Source organism: Rhincodon typus, chromosome 30 (assembly GCF_021869965.1).
Source record: "Rhincodon typus isolate 14 chromosome 30, sRhiTyp1.1, whole genome shotgun sequence".
In the NCBI taxonomy this organism is placed as follows: domain Eukaryota; kingdom Metazoa; phylum Chordata; class Chondrichthyes; order Orectolobiformes; family Rhincodontidae; genus Rhincodon; species Rhincodon typus.
The window spans coordinates 3,219,493-3,237,180 of record NC_063361.1 but is presented as its reverse complement, the minus strand read 5'-3'; the positions used below and the strand labels follow the sequence as shown (position 1 = coordinate 3,237,180).

The 17,688-nt window shown below is 43.1% G+C and overlaps 1 protein-coding gene across 1 annotated transcript in view; it reads right to left on the bottom strand.

Moving 5' to 3' along the window:
- Window positions 1–17,688, bottom strand: part of LOC109937227 (peptide transporter family 1-like) — a 167,182-nt gene that overhangs the window by 127,128 nt on the left and 22,366 nt on the right. Inside the window, exon 2 of the mRNA XM_048614384.1 lies at window positions 1,521–1,605. Coding sequence (XP_048470341.1) covers window positions 1,521–1,581 — 61 coding nt within the window. The 5' untranslated portion in view covers window positions 1,582–1,605. The remainder of the gene's footprint in view (window positions 1–1,520; window positions 1,606–17,688) is intronic.

Sequence of the window (17,688 nt, the reverse complement as noted above, 5' to 3'; positions counted from 1 at the left end):
ACGCCCTCCACCTCCTCCAGAACTTCCAATTCCCCGGTCCCCAACCTATCCCCTTCCTAACTCCCTACCTACACTCACCTTTCCTGGCCCCATCCCCGCCTCTTCGACCTGTTTGTTTCCTCTCCACCTATCCTCTCCTCTATCCCTCTTCTATCCGCCTCCCACTCTCTCCCTATTTATTTCAAAACCCCCTTCCCCTCCCCCTTTTCTGATGAAGGGTCTAGGCCCGAAACGTCAGCCTCTCTGCTCCTATGATGCTGCTTGGCCTGCTGTGTTCATCCAGCCCTGCACCTTGTTGTCTCGGATTCTCCAGCATCTGCAGTTCCTACTATCTCAGATGGAGTACTCTGCGCTGTTCTGGTCACCACATTATAGAAGTGATGTGATAGCACTTGAGAAGGTGCAGACATTTACCTGGCCTGGAGGCTCAGATCCATGAGGAAATATTGGAGGCTGAAAGACAAGACTGGGCTGTGTTCTTGAAGCTGTAAAGGTTGAGAGGGGATACGATAAAGGTGGATAAGATGATGAGGTGCATAGGTAGTATGGATAGGATGTCACTGTCTCTGCTCGGAAGGGGGTCAATAATCAGGAGGTATAGTTTTAGTATAAGATGTAGAAGATTAAGAGGATAGCTGAGGAGACATTCTTTTGCTCAGAGGATGGTGGGAGTCTGAAAGAACAGTTGAGTCAGAAACTCTTGTGACATTTAAGCAGTGTTAAGATACTCACTTATGTTTCCACATGCTTCCAGAGCTGTGGGCCTAAAGCTGCAAAATGGGATTTTCTGAGGAAGGGTCCCAACCCGAGACATCAACTGCCCTGCTCCTCTGATGCTGCCTGGCCTGCTGTGTTCCTTCAGCTCCACACTGTGTTATCTCTGACTCCAGCATCGGCAGTTTTTACTGTCTCTTATTGTAGTCAGACCTTTGTTGGCTGGCAATGGGTACAATGGGCCAACTGGCCTTCTGTACTATAAAAGTTTATAAGTTAGGATGGGTCTCACCATTTCATTTAGATGTGGCAGTCCTGACACTGGAATTTCTCATTTGTGTGTTGATACCAGACTAAAATGATTAAATCAAGGTGATTAATTACACTAACTCGATTTTTAATTTGCTATAAAATTAGAAAGTTGAGAGGTGATCTAACTGTAATCTTTGAAATGATTTAATCCTTCAACAGGGTATAAAGAATTCATTTCCTCTGATGTAGAAAGCCAGAATGAGGGAGACAATCGAGAACATTCAACAGTCAAATCAGAATTTTTTTTATTCAAAGCGTAGTGGAAATCGCAAACCCCTTCCTGAAAAGGCTGTGAATGCTAAGAGTCAACTGAAATGTTCAAAGCTGATTGAGAGATTTTAATTTGGTACGGGCTTCATGGAAATGTCAGGAAGTTTCAGTATTTTTATTGGTTTTTAAGAGTATGAGGTTGTATGGTGTGGGATGGTAATGAAATCAGCATCTAGAATTTGGCAGTTAGCCCACTGTAAGGTTTGAGTGGATTCAGACTGTACCTGGCTCCACACTGTCGCTTCCAGCTATGCTGTGATCATCCAAGGTCTCATATTCAGGCATGGTCAAATCATAACATAACAGCACCTGATTCAGGAAGAAAACTGGTTAAAGGTACAGTTAATAACACAGACAGACAGACAAACACATCTTGACATGTATGTGTGTTATAAATGTTAAATATGCATATATGTGCTATAAGTACAAATGTTAAATACACATCGATACGAAAACATATTCTCACATTGTTTGATGATTTCTATTAACATATCTCAGAAACCTAGAACCACACAGAGTTTACAGCTACTCAGCGCAACACATGTTATGTTTCTCCCCAATTCCTCAGGTGAAATTCTGTAAAAGTGACAGAAACCTCATCACCACAAAAACAAAGTTGCTGGAAAAGCTTAGCAGGTCTCGCAGCATCTGTGGAGGAGAAAACAGAGTTAACGTTTCGGGTCAGTTGACCCTTCCTCAGAACTGATGGTGGTTGGGAAAACGTCAGTTTATATGCAGAAAATAGGGAGGTGGGTGGGGTAGGGAGTAAACAATAGGGTAGAGCCCAAGAGAGAGAAAGACTGTTGGACAGACAAAGGAGTTGCTAACGATCAGGCTGGGAGGGTGAGTAGTTGTTAATGGGGACTGTTAGTGACTAACAACAGGGGGTGTGTAGTGGTAGGCTATGTGGTAACAAGGCCTGGTGTGTGGGGTGGGGGGCTGGGACATGGGAGAGTTTAGGCCCTAAAATTATGGAACTCAATATTGAGTCTGGAGGGCTGTAGGGTCCCCAAGTGGAAAATGAGGTGTTGTTCCTCCAGCTTGTGTTGGGCTTCACTGGAACACTGTAGCAAGCCAGAGAGCAGGGTGGTGCATTGAAGTGGCAGGCAACAGGTAGTTCAGGATCTTTTTTGCGAGCAGAACGTAGATGTGTCAGACACATATTCCCCTCCCCTCCCCTCCCATGTCCGCCTTCCGCAGGGACCGTTTCATCCGGGACACCCTGGTCCACACTTCCTTCACCCCCAACACCTCCCCACAGCCCTACGGCACCTTCTCCTGTAACCGGCAAAGGTGCAACACCTGCCCATTTACCTCCTCCCTCCCCAGTATCCAAGGGGCCAAACACTTCAAATGCACTTCCAAGAATCTAGTCTACTGCATTTGCTGCTCACAATGTGGTCTCCTCTACACTGGGGAAACAAAGCGTAGACTTGGCGACCACTTCGCAGAACATCTACATCCCTACCCCACCCACCTCCCTATTTTCTGCTTATAAACTGACGTTTTCCCAGCCACAATCAGTTCTGAGGAAGGGTCACTGTTTTCTCCTCCACAGATGCTGCCAGACCTGCTGAGCTTTTCCAGCAACTTTGTTTTTGTTCCTGTTCCTGATTTACAGCATCCACAGTTCTTTTGGTTTTTATTAACCTCATCAGCCAGCTGAGAAACAGTAAAAAACGCCCACTGCCTCTTCCAGAGAAGGCCCGCTGCCTCTTCCAGAGAAGGCCCATTCAGCTACAAGCCAATCATGCACTAGTGAGGATACCCCTTTATATCCCATTGAATCAAGTGTTCAGAAGCAAGAGCTTCTGGCCAGCAAGATCTGCCAGCCAACCAGACACAGCAGCTCTTGTGCTCAACGGTGCGATGGAGGAGGCCATGTTCGCTGGACAGCAAAGCCAAAGTGTATATAATGTGGGATGGGAGAGTGGGGTGGGTCCTTGGGTTGAGGGTCACAAGAATGTGTCCAGGGGTTCTGCTGCAAGATCATGGGGTTGCTTCCTGTGGGCAATATCCAGTCCTATAACCAGTCATTCAATCAGGTACTGGTTGCCTTTGGCCAAGGGGACCCTGTCCACTTTCCCCACACCCTCCCCCTCCAAACTGCCCAAAAAGGAGAGCTGTAAGGCATGCTGAATGGCAACAGGCCCATCTGCAGGTGGTAGAGATGAGAAGAAGGTGGTATACGCCACCACTCTCTGTCATTGAGTGCCCTTCCCGCTTCAAGCTGACCAATGTGGAAGCAGCAGATTTCACCTTTTGTTTCCTTTCTCCCGCATAAACGTATGTAGTTTCCACTTAAATACTTCAAAGCATGTTATTTACCCATTCCGTGTTAAATCAAGTGTCATATTCCTACCCTTTTCTGAGTAAAGAAGTTTCTCATGAATTCCTTATTTAATTTATCAGTGACTATCTTATAGTTAAGACTTCTGGTTTTGGGCTTTCCCACAAGTGAAAACAACATCTCTACAGTTGCCCTTTAAATTCCCTCCATAATTTAAAAAAGTCCTGTCAGATCGCCTTTTGGCTTTCTCTTTTCTGCAAAGTCAAACCCCAGGCTGTTCAGTCCTTCTCGATAGATTTTGACCTTGCAGTTCCGGCATTAACCAAGTAAGTTTTTATTTTTACTTTCTTCAGAGCCTCTTTCCCCTTTTTTTACAATATGAAGACCAGAACTGTTGAGTATTCCAAAAGTGGTCAAACTCTTTGTACTTTGTTTGTATTTTTATAATCTTACTAAGCGGTGTGGTTACTTTCTACATTTGTGACTGTATATCTTATGATATAGCACATAGCTATTTAGAAATTCATATGCCATTACAAGCATTTTGTTAATGTCTTCCTATATGCTGCATTTGATGCAGCTGTCCAATTAATAGCACTATAAATAGTGAAACCATTTAAATTGTAAAATTGTTCTGATTTTAGTCCACATTTTTATAAATAGTAAACAGCAGCAATCCCTTTGCTAAACAGCTTTTTTTTATTCCCTCATGGGGTGAGGGTGTCGCTGGCTAGGCTAGCATTTATTACCCATCCCTAATTGGCCAGAGGGCAGTTAAGAGTTTGGAATCATATGTAGGCCAGACCAGGTAAGGATGGCAGTTTCCCTCCCTAAAGGACATTCGTGAACCAGATGGGTTTTTCCAACAATTGACAGTGGATTCATGGTCATCATTAGACTCTTAATTCCAGATTTTCATAGTATTAAAGTTCTACCATCTGCCGTGGTGGGATTCGAATCCCGGTTTCAAACCTCCAGAATATTATCTGGGTCTCTAGATTAACAATCCAGTGACAATACCACTCAGCTGTCACCTCCCCTCTTTCCCACCTTCCATAAATTTATGTTACTATCTTTATCCAATGCTTTTTTTTGTCTGTTTTGTGCTCTGACAACATTCTGGCAATAATAATGAACTGGCCACACCCCAAGTTAAGCTGCTTCAGTACAGCTACATCACTGGCATCTACCTGACAATGTGGAAAATTAAAGCAAAGTACTTCAGATGCTGGAGATCTGAAACAAAAAAAACAGAAATTACTAGACAATCTCAGCATCTGTGGAAAGAGAAACAGAGTTAATGTTTTGAGTGCCATGACTCTCCTTTGGAACTCAGTGTTGAAAATTGCCCAGCTATGTTCTGAACGCAAAAAGGAGGACAGATCCAATTACCACCCCATCAGTTTACACTAGATCATAAGTAAGGTGATGAAAAAGATCATCAATAATACTATCAAATAGCTTCTTCTGAGCAATAACCTGCTAACTGACCCTCAGTTTGGATTCTGCCACAGCCACTCAGGGCCCTGACCTCATTATAGAACATAGAACATTACAGCGCAGTACAGGCCCTTCGGCCCTCGATGTTGCGCTGACCTGTGAAACCAATCTGAAGCCCATCTAACCTAAACTATTCCATTATCATCCATATGTTTATCCAATGACCATTTAAATGCCCTTAAAGTGGGCGAGTCTACTATTTTTGCAGGCAGGGCATTCCACGCACTTACTACTCTCTGAGTAAAGAACCTACCTCTGACATCTGTCCTATATCTATCACCCCTCAATTTAAAGCTATGTCCCCTCGTGCTAGCCATCACCATCCGAGGAAAAAGGCTCCCACTGTCCACCCTATCTAATCCTCTGATCATCTTGTATGTCTCTATCAAGTCACCTCTTAACCTTCTTCTCTCTAACGAAAACAGCCTCAAGACCCTCAGCTTTCCTCATAAGACCTTCCCTCCATACCAGGCAACATCCTGGTAAATCTCCTCTGCACCCTTTCCAATGCTTCCACATCCTTCCTATAATGCGGTGACCAGAACTGTACGCAATACTCCAAGTGCGGCCGCACCAGAGTTTTGTACAGCTGCAACATGACCTCATGGCTCCGAAACTCAATCCCTCTACCAATAAAACCTAACATACTGTATGCCTTCTTAACAACGCTATCAACCTGGGTGGCAACTTTCAGTGATCTATGCACATGGACACCGAGATCTCTCTGCTCATCCACACTACCAAGAATCTTACCATTAGCCCAGTACTCTGTATTCCTGTTACTCCTTCCAAAGTGAATCACCTCACACTTTTCTGCATTAAACTCCATTTGCCACCTCTCAGCCCAGCTCTGCAGCTTATCTATGTCCCTCTGTAACCTGCAACATCCTTCCGCACTATCCACAACTCCACCGACTTTGGTGTCATCCGCAAATTTACTAACCCATCCTTCTACGCCCTCATCCAGGTCATTTATAAAAATGACAAACAGCAGTGGCCCCAAAACAGATCCTTGAGGTACACCACTAGTAACTGAACTCCAGGATGAACATTTCCCATCAACCACCACCCTCTGTCTTCTTACAGCTAGCCAATTTCTGATCCAAACCGCTAAATCACCCTCAATCCCATGCCTCCGTATTTTCTGCAATAGCCTACCATGGGGAACCTTATCAAACGCTTTACTGAAATCCAAATACACCACATCAACCGCTTTACCCTCATCCACCTGTTTGGTCACCTTCTCAAAGAACTCAATAAGGTTTGTGAGGCACGACCTACCCTTCACAAAACCGTGTTGACTATCCCTAATCAAATTATTCCTTTCCAGATGATTATAAATCCTATCTCTTATAATCCTTTCCAACACTTTACCCACAACCGAAGTAAGGCTCACTGGTCTATAATTACCAGGGTTGTCTCTACTCCCCTTCTTGAACAAGGGGACAACATTTGCTAGTCTCCAGTCTTCTGGCACTATTCCTGAAGACAATGACGACATAAAGATCAAAGCCAAAGGCTCTGCAATCTCCTCTCTAGCTTCCCAGGAAATCCTAGGATAAATCCCATCCGGCCCAGGGGACTTATCTATTTTCACACCTTCCAGAATTGCTAACACTTCCTCCTTATGAACCTCAATCCCGTCTAGTCTAATAGACTGTATCTCAGTATTCTCCTCGACTACATTGTCTTTTTCCTGTGTGAATACTGATGAAAAATATTCATGTAGCACCTCTCCTATCTCTTCGGACTCCACGCACAACTTCCCACTACTGTCCTTGACCGGCCCCAATCTTACTCTAGGCATTCTTTTATTCCTGACATACCTATAGAAAGCTTTAGGGTTTTCCTTGATCCTACCTGCTCAAGACTTCTCATGTCCCCTCCTGGCTCTTCTTAGCTCTCTCTTTAGGTCCTTCCTGGCTAACTTATAACTCTCAAGCGCCCTCACTGAGCCTTCACGCCTCACCTCTACATAAGCCTCCTTCTTCTCAAACATGAACAAAAGACTTGAACGTCAGAGGGGAGGTGAGAGTGACTGCCCTTGACATCAAGGCTGCAGTTGACCAAAAAATGGCATCAGTGAAATGAGTGTTATTGGGAATCAGGGGAGAAACCCTCTGCTAATTGGAATCATACCTAGAATAAGGAAATAGTGTCATGGTTGTTGAAGGGCAATTATCCTAGTCCATGGACATCCCTGCAGGGGTTCCTCAGGGTAGTGTCCTGAGCACAACCACCATCAGTTCATTCATCAATGACCTTTCCTCCACCATACACATAAGAAGTGAGGATATTTGCTATTGATTGCACAAAGTTCAGCACCATATAGATCTTCACCGATGCTGAATCTGTCTGTATTCCAATGTAACAAAACCTGGAAAATATCCAGGCTTGGGCTGATAAGTGACAAGAAAACATTCATGCCATACAAGTACCAGGCAATGAACTCAAACAAGAGAGAATCTAACCATTGGCCCTTGATAGTTAATGGCATTACCATTGCTGAAATTCCCACAAACAATGAAGTAACTATTATCCAGAAATAAAACTTGATTAGCCATATAAGTAAAGTGGCTACAAGAGCAGGTGAGAGGCTAGGAATCTTGAAGCAAGTAACTCACCTCCTGACTCCCCAAATCCTGTCCACCATCAACAACACAGAAGTTAGGAGTGCGATGGAATGCTTTCCACTTGTCTGGATAGGTGCAGTTCCAACAACACGCAAGAAGCTCAACATGATCCAGGACAAAGTAACTGCTTTATTGACGCCCAATCCAACAACTTCTGCATTCACTCCCTTCACCACTAATACACAATGGCAGCAGCATGTACCAGCTAGAACAGTAATTGCAGTTACTTACCAAGGCTGCTCCAATAGCACCTTCCAAACTCACCTCCTCTACCACTTCAAACAACAGCAGATATATGGGAACACCATCACCTGCATGGACCCCTCCAAGTCACATACCATCCTGACTTGGAAGTATATGGTCCTTTGTGTCACAGGATCAAAATACTGGAACTCCGTCTCTAATAGTATTGTGGATGCAAGAGTACCTAAGGACTATAGCAGTTCATAAAGCAGCTCACCACGATCTTCTGTAGGGAAATTAGGGATGGGCAATAAATGGCTGGGTAAACCGGTGATGCCCATATACTGTGGATCAATTCATTTTTTAAAAATGTAAAAGATTATGTTAGATAACGAAAATAAACTGTCTCCATTAGCTAATGGAACAAGCTCGAGAAGATCCAGATTTAAAATTTTGTGCAGGGGATGTGGGGGTGATGTGAGGAAGAACTTCTTTACACAGAAATAGAAATGACCTACAACTCATTGCTCAAAAACAACTCATTGCTCACACTTATTTTCGGTTGCCACATGTTCTTCTTTTACATCCTTTTAGATATCAAACTTCCTATCAAGGTTGTTAATATAATCAGTATACTCTTCTCTGTTCCATCGCCCTTTTTAAATAGAGGAAAGTATTAGCTATCATCCCATCTTCTTGCACTATTCAATCAATACTTATATAACATTTCTGCTATTGATTTGCTTGCTTCTTTTAACAGGGAATATGTAAGTCAGAAGCCTCTGTAAATTCAAGTACTTTATCAATTATTTTCCTGATCTCTTCCCTAAATATTTTAATCTTTTTTGAACTCTTCTTCCATTGTTGCATTCACCCTATCGTATCTGGTTTGAGAACCCCACCTTTCAGGCTAACTCTTATCCTCACGGCTGAAAGACCTGTGTCTAACTGAGTCACCCCAGGACAGGCAAGTCTGGCAAACATTGGCCTGGTTTGGAGGGACTGATGAAGACAACAATACTTGGTAAACCATGAAGTGAGGATACTATTCAATATTTACATCATTTTCATTCCTTTGAAATTATTATGCGCATCCCTTAGGCCTCTTTTGTTCTTTATGTGACAATCCGGTTGTGATCAATGCTGGCAACATGCCCTTGTGGGCCCCACTGCCCACCTAAGTAGGGTTGGCTCCTGCTATCAGAGGTAGTGGTTGTGTTTCTAGGATAGCAACAAATTTCAGCCCAGTGGTTTTGAGAAGCATGAGCTGGAATTGATAGGAGGGATGGGATGAGAATGGAAAAGCAAACTCGAAATAGTATGGGAGACACAAAAGGAATGGGATGGAGATGGCATGGACGAGTTAATGGATTTGTGTGGCAAAATGGCAGCGATAATTACTTGATCCAACTTACCATTCGAAAGTTATGGTTTGTGCTAAAAATTAAGATTCACAGGATTTTGATGAAAAATTCTGAGAAAAGTTGTCAGGTGAATTATCAATGATCAGCTGAAATATAAGTACATCCAAGGTGATTCGATAGATACAGAAGATGATAGCAGTGTGTACCCTCTGAGTTTCTATACCGGCTAACTCCAATGGCCATAAAACTGCACAAGGTTAGTTTCAAGGGAGAGAAGTTATAATCTTACTGGGAAACTTAAATCCTAAGCAAGGACTTTGTTGTGGAACAGAATTGGTAGTTAAGTAGTTATGTTCAGACTTCCTGAAATGCCTTTTCAATTCAGGGGAAAACTGAATCATAGAATAGAATGCTTACAACACAGATGGTGGCCATTTGGCTCAGTGAAGGAGCAGTTCACCGAGTGTCACCTCCCCACCCTTTTCTCATAGTCCTGTACATTTTTCCTGCTCAATAATCCAGTTCCGTCTTGAAAACCTCAAATGAACTTGTCTCCACCAGATTCCTAGACAGCACATTCAGATCCTAACCACTCACTGTTTGCAAGTGTTTTTCATTATGTCTCCATTCATTCTTTTGCCAATTATCTTAATTCTGTAACATCTGGCTCTCAGTCCATCCACACATGGGAGCAGTTTCTCCCTGATTGCCTTGTCCTGACCACTCACGATTTGCATACCTCATAAATCTCTTTGCCAACATGGCTAGATTTTATCCTTTTGGAGATGGTCATTACCTGGTACTTATGTGGCTCAAATTCATTTGCCATTTATCAGCCTATTGTTCAGGTCTTGCTGCATATGGACACAGACAGCTTCAGAATCCGAGAAGTTGTGAATGGTGCTCAAAATTGTGCAATCATTGCCAAACATCCCCAATCCTGACCTAATGGTCATTGATGATGCAGCTGAAGATGGTTGGGCCTAGGACACTACCCTGAGAAACTCCAGCAAAGAAACTCCTGGATCTGAGATGTCTGATCTCCAAAAATCACAACCAACATGCTTTGGGCTAGGCATATCACTAATCGATTAAGAGTTTTCTCCAATTCCCAGTGACTCCAGTTTCAGTAGGGCTCCTTGATGCCACATTCAGTCAAATGCTGCTTTGATGTCAAGAGCAGTTACTCTCACTTCACTTCTTGGATTTAAGCTTTTTGGTCTATGTTTGACCAACATTGTAATGAGATCAGAAGCTGAATGGCCTTGGCGGAAACCAAACTGGACCGCAGTGAGCAAATTATTGTTGATAGTATGTTTGATAGTACTGTTGATGACATCATGGGATCCCATGTTCCCAACCATGCCTTACTTGTTAGACCTCTTGTATTGAAATAAATCCAGTTTAATTTATCAGTCCTCCCTCATTCTCTGCTTTGTTCCTGCCTGCACTGTCTGTTTGACTTGCTCCTTTTCCCAACTATATCAGTCTCAGACTGCTCTCTTTCTTCACTATCTCCCTGGGTCCCACCCCACCCCACCTCCCCTTACTAGTTTAAATCTTCCTAAGTAAATCTCCCCGCAAGTATATTAGTCATCTTCCAATTCAGGTGCAATCTGTCCTTCGTATAAAGATCACTTCTACCCCAAAGGAGATCCCAAAGATCCAAAAAAAGTGCAGCCTTCTCCCTTGCACCAGCTCCCCAAACGCACATTCATCTGCTCCATCCTCCTATTCCTACCCTCAATACCTTATGGCACTGGGAGTAATCCAAATATTACCACCCTTGAGGACCTCCCTGCTAAATTCCTGCCTAACTTTCTATGTTCTTTCCTCAGAATCTCGTCCTTATCCCTTTGTATGTCATTAGTTCCAATGTGTACAATGACCTCCTGCTGGTCCCTCTCCCCTTTGAGAATATTCTGTACACTGTCCAAGATATCTTTGATCCTGGCATCAGGGAGGTAACACACCATTCTGATGTCTCGCTGTCAGCCACAGAAATGTCTGTCTGTGCCTCTGACTAGACAGTCCCCTATCACAATCGACCGTTTGGAACCTGATGTACCCCTTGTTACATTAGAGCCAGTCTGGATACCAGAAACCTGGCTGTCAGTGCTACATTCCCCTGAGAGTCCATCACCCCCTACATTTTCCAAAACAGCATCCTTGTTTGAGATGGGGATAGCCACAGGAGACTCCTGCATTACTTGCCTCCCTCTCCGACCTTTCCTGGAGGAAACCCATCCACCCTACCATACCTGCAGTTTTTTTTCCCTTCCTACAACTGCCATCCATGACACCCCCTAGCTCCTGTAAATTCCTCGTTGCCTCTAAATGCTGCTCCAACCGATCCATGCAATCCAATAGGATTCGCATTCAAGCAGACAAAATCTTCAGTAACATGGAAACTCTCCCTAATCTCCCACATCCGACAGAAAGAGCACATCACTCTACTAAAGACCATCTTTGCACCTTTACAATCTACAGACCCAGAAAATAGCACAGTCTTACTGCTGGAAAAACACTGCTCCAGGCTAACTTAGTACCTATGCTTTATGTTATTAAAGTTTAATGAAGAGACAGATCTCAATAAAAACATCAAAAAGAACACACTCTACTCACTATTGTAGATTTACATAAAACTAGCCTCTTAGCTGCTCCCCCGCTGTGATCTCCCCACACAGGTTTCTCCAAGGTCAGCTGTGAATTTCTTTTCGTTTATTTTTCTTAGACAAACTCCATGTCCAATGGTACTTGAAATCAAGCAACAGAAAACAAGGTTTAGAGCTGGATGAACACAGCAGGCCAAGCAGCATCAGAGGAGCAGGAAGGCTGACGTTTTGGGCCTAGACACTTCTTCAGAAAATCTTCTTCAGAAAAATAGAAGCAGTAACTGTGAAGGTGCACTGCTGGGTCAGACAGAAATGGTAAACTGCAGAAGGAAGTTGTTCTGCCATCATGCCTGTGCCGTTTCTATTCAAGAAATACTCACTTGGACACATTTCCTTACCTGTTCTTGCTACCCTTCCTGGGTCAGACAGCAGTGTAAGGTTCTTTCTCCAATGATTCACTTCCCACATGTGGTCACTACCCTTGTCTCCCTTCCTCCTTTTTTAAAGTGCCATTGTTTTGATCTATTTTATTCCCCAAGTTTGAAACCAATGCAACAGCTTATAAAACAGTAATTACTGCTCCTAGAATTCAAGGAAATCAGCTCCAACACTGAAAATACCTCAAAAAAGGAGTAGCTATTACTGCCACAAATTTTTCCCACAACCATCCCCCAAAAAAAATCTTGGAGTACCCAGAATCTTCTCCAGTCAGCGAGTTGGCAATTAAAGGAAATAGGTTTAAGATCATAATCAAAAGAACAAAGAAGTTATAGAAGTAATATTACACCAGTTAGGTAGGAAAGAGCATGGGATACCAGACTGCAGGATCTTTGAGGTGCTTATACAATAGTAAAATGTGCTCTTTTCTCTTTGCTGATGCTGAGCACCATGAATATTCACAGCTCTTCCTCAATCCCTGAATCATCCCCACCACAATCCTCCATCAAAAGAACAAAGACATTATAAAAGTAATGTTGTGATGCCAGTTAGTTAGGAAAGAGCATGGGACACCGGAACAAGAAGCAGAGTTGAAATGAGTGTCCATAAACTATTTTGAAAATGAAATGTTTCATTTACATGAAAATAAGAATCGAAAAGGTTAGGAAGAACAGGTAAGGAAATGTATCCAAGTGAGTATTTCTTGAATAGAAACGGCACAGGCATGATGGCAGAACAACTTCCTTCTGCAGTCTACCATTTCTGTCATTCAAGATGATTTCCACAGGGTGTTGACTTACATTGAGCCCTGGTACATTCACAACACGAGGCGCCAGTTGATTTAGACTCGAGAGGGAGCCAGAAACATTAAAGTGAACAACGTGAGAAAACCCTTCTGCTGCAGAGCGTGCAAAACATGAAAATCAATTCAAGAAAGGAGTCCTAGCCTCAAGAAAAGCTGGCTAAAGTTTCTGCATCAGAATGAAATCAAAAACAGAACGGAAGTAATGCAAGGTATCTATCAGCTATCTTGAGGGGTGTTACCTATCCCAATTTAGTTCAGCCCAACAATCGTACTAGCAAAATCCCCATGTCCTGACTTCTTCTTAATTATCCACACTTCATATCGCCATTGGTTTATGGGCTTTCAGACACCTGGGTCCCAAACTTTGGAAATGTGAGTGCCTCTCCCTTTGTCTCTCTACTCCAAGACCTGTTCTTTTGACCAAGATATTCATTGCCCAACCTGAAATTCATTTGTGAATTTAGCAACATTTCTCTAGATATTCCTGTTGGTGGTCGAAGCTATCTTCTGTTGGGAGGTATGTGGTAGTCAGAGGCTCAGGCATATGTGGTTAAGAGTATGTCAGCCAGGAGGTCATACGGATGCTTTCTATCTTTCCTGAGCCCCTTTCTCTTGCATGTGAAATCTACTCTTCATGCAGTCCACTCAGTTCCAATTCTACAATTTATCTTGGTGGCACTCTGTTTGTGAAGTTTGCAGCATGAAGCAAAGTCCAGAGGAAACTGTCAGTTTGGAATTTGTCGATGTGACACTTTTATAGAACGGTTGCACTTCTGACAAATACGTGATCTGAAACGTGAAATGTAAAGATTACACCTAATGATAACCAGGAGCTTGTGAACATAAAGTAATGTTCCCCTTCTGACAATATTGTTACTGCTTTTCATAGAAGCATAGAAAGTTTTAGCCAAGATGGATACCATTGAACTTTTCATGTCCCTGCCAACAAGCAGCAATCCAGACGACTCCCACTTTCTTGCTGTAGTTTTGTGGCCTTGTAAGTTACAGCACTTCAAGAGCATATCCAAGAACTTTATAAATATTATGAGAGTTTCTGACTCTGCCACCCTTTCAGGCAGTGCATTCCAGATCCTCCACCAACCTTTGGATGAAATCTTTTTATTTCAATTGTCTATAAACTTTGCAGCTCTTCTCACAGGAATAAAGTCTCCCTCTCTAAATTATTTAATCTCCTAATAGTTTTATACATTTCAATTAGGTCTTCCCTCAACTTCTTCTGTTAGAAGGAAAACAACCATGTCCCTATCTAGTATTTCCCCATAACCAGAACTCCAGTTCAGGCAATGCTATCCTAAATCTCTTCTGTACTGTGTCAAATGTATTTACATACTTCCTATAGTGTTCCGACTAGAACTGGACATACTATTCCAGCTATGACCTGACTCATGTTTCACACAGTTCCAAGAAAACCTCCCAGCTCTTGAATTCTGAGGCAAAAATCCCATATTCCACTTGGCTATCCTATCTAACTGACTGTCCAACTTCAGGGATCAGTGTGGATATATGTTCTGATATTCATCTTTCCTCCACACCTCTCCATATTCTACCACTGACAGTGCATTCCTTTGCCATTTTTGCCCTGCCCCAAATGCATTGCCTCACACTTGGCTGCAGGATTTCTTGTTTGTATGGTGCACAACAAGCAATCTCAAAAGGAGAAACTTCAGTTCTTTTGAGTAAGAAAGGATTTTTTAAATGACATTGGTTTTACATGTTCAGTGATAGCCCAGATGTTTCAATCATGATCCTATTTCTGATTCTGTTTGGAAAGCTGCTTCCTGCAGCATGAACGAATCCAAGAAAGCATGACCTTCGTCCCCACCCTCTGAGCAATAAATCGCATATTCTGAGATTTAAAGGTCTGTTGACAATTTGAAAAGCTCCCCGAGAAGAGCAAAATACAAGCAGGCCAACAGGTTGGCAGCTAAATTGGTGAGCGCTTAGGGTGCGTCAAGGGGAAGGATCAGGGCTAAAACTTGATCTTTTGAGGTGTGACTGGTGTTAGGTCCAGTGCAAGGACCAGCCACAAGAAGCTGAGATGTGTATTAGGGTCACTGCAGCCAGGACAGGTCCTTGGGAGGATGCAATGGTGTTCAGTCTAGTGGTGGTGGGTTCATTGGGATTATATTTGGGGGAGATAAATGTTGAATTAGCGTCTTCTTTAACTGTTATGCAGGGTATGTAGCTAGAAAAGGTTTAGAGAGATATGGGCCAAGTGCAGGCAAATGAGACTAGTTCAGTTTAGAAATCCTGGACTGTTTGGGTAAGTTGGGCCGAAGGGCCTGTTTCTGTACTATGTGATTCTCTGACTCTGTGGATCTTTAGCTGACTAGATATCCTATAAATCTGGTCCCATTTGCCAGCATTTGGTCCATATCCTTCTAAACCCTTTCTATTCATATAGACATGTTGTACCAGACTCCACTACTTCAACTGGTGGCTCATTCCATACACATATCACATTTTGCATGAAAAAGTCTATTTTTTTATTCATTCATGGGATGAGGACGTCGCTGGCTAGGCAGCATTTATTGTCCATCCCGAATTGCCCAGATGGCAGTTAAGAGTCAACCACATTGCTATAGGTCTGGAGTCACGTGTAGGCCAGACCAGGTAAGGATGGCAGTTTCCTTCCTAAAAAGGACATTAGTGAAATTAACAATGGATTCACAGTCATCATTAGACTCTTAATTCCAGATATTTTATTGAATTCAAATTCCACCATCTGCCATGGTAGGATTCAAACCCAGGTCCCCAGAACTTTATCTGGGTCTCTGGATTGACAGTCCAGCGATAATACCACTAGGCCATCGCCTCCCTGATATTTAAAATTCTTAGGTCCCTTTTAAATATTTCCCCTCTTGCCTTAAACCCATGTACTTTAGTATTGGACTCCACCCCCACCCTGGGGAAAAGACTTTGTCTATTCATCCTATCCATGCCCCTCATGATTTTATAAATCTCAATTAGGTCACCCCTCAGCCTCTGACACTCCAGGGAAAATAGCCCCAGCCTATTCAGCCTCTCCCTATAGCTCAAACCCTCCAGTCCTGGCAACATCCTTGTAAATCTTTTCTGAACTCTTTCAAGTTTTATAATATCCTCCCAATAGGAGGGTGACCAGAACTGCTGCAGTATTCCAAAAGTGGCCTAACCAATGTCCTGTACAGCCGCAACAACCTCCCGACTCCTATACTCAGTACACAGACCAATAAAGGCAAGCATACCAAACGTCTTCTTCACTATCCTATCTCCCTGTGACTCCACTTTCAAGGAACTATGAACCTGCACTGCAAGATCTCTTCATTCAGCAACATTCCCCCGGACTTTACCATTAAATGTATAAGTCCTGCCCTAATTTGCCTTTCCAAAATGCAGCACCTCACATTTATCTAAATTAAACTCCATCTGCCACTCCTCAGCCAATTGGCTCATCTGATCAAGATCCCGTTGTACTCCGAGGAGGGAACCTACTTCGCTGTACACTACACCTCCAATTTCAGAGTCATCCGCAATCTTACTAACTATACCTTCTATGTTCACATCCAAAGCATTTATATAAATGACATAAAGTAGTGGACCCAGCACTGATACTTGTGGCACTCTGCTGGTCACAGGCCTCCAGTCTGAAAAGCAATCCCCCACCAACACCCTCTTGTCTTCTTTCTTCGAGCCAGTTCTGTATGCAAATGGCTAGTTCTCCCTATATTCCATGTGAGCTAACCTTACTAGCCAGTCTGCTATGAGGAACCTTGTCGAACGCCTTACTGACATAGATCATGTCAACCGCTCTGTCCTCATTAATCCTCTTCGTTACATCTTCAAAAAACTTGATTAAGTTAGCTCAAGCACAAAGCCATGTTGACTATCCCTAAACAGTCCTTGCCTTTCCAAATACATGTAAATCCTGTCCCTCAGGATTCCCTCCAACAACTTGCCCACCATCAATGTCAGGCTCACCGGTCCATAGTTCCCTGGCTTTTCCTTACCACCTTTCTTAAATAGTTGCACCACGTTAGCCCATCCTCCAGTCTTCTGGCACATCACCTGTGGCTATTGATGGTACACATCTATCAGCAAGAGCTCAGCAATCACTTCCCTAGCTTCCCGTAGAGTTCTGAGTACGCCTGATCAGGTCTCGGGGATTTATCCACCTTCATCTGTTTTAAATCATCCAGTATCCTCTCCTGTGTATTATGGACATTTTTCAAGATGTCACTGTTTATTTCTCCACATTCTATATCTTCTTTATCATTCTCCACAGTAAACACTTGTTTAGTATCTCCCCCTTCTGCAATTCCAAACACAGACAGCCTTGTTGATCTTTAAGGGGCCCAATTCTCTCCCTAGTTACTTTTTGTTCTTAATGTAATTGTAGAAATCTTTGGATTCTCCTTAACCCTGTTTGCCATAGCTGTCTCATGTCCCCTTTTTGCCCAGCTGATTTCCCTCTTACATATACTCCAACTGCCTTTATACTCTTCTAGGGATTCTCTCGATCTCTGCTGTTTGTACCTGACATATGCTCGCTTCCTTTTTCTTG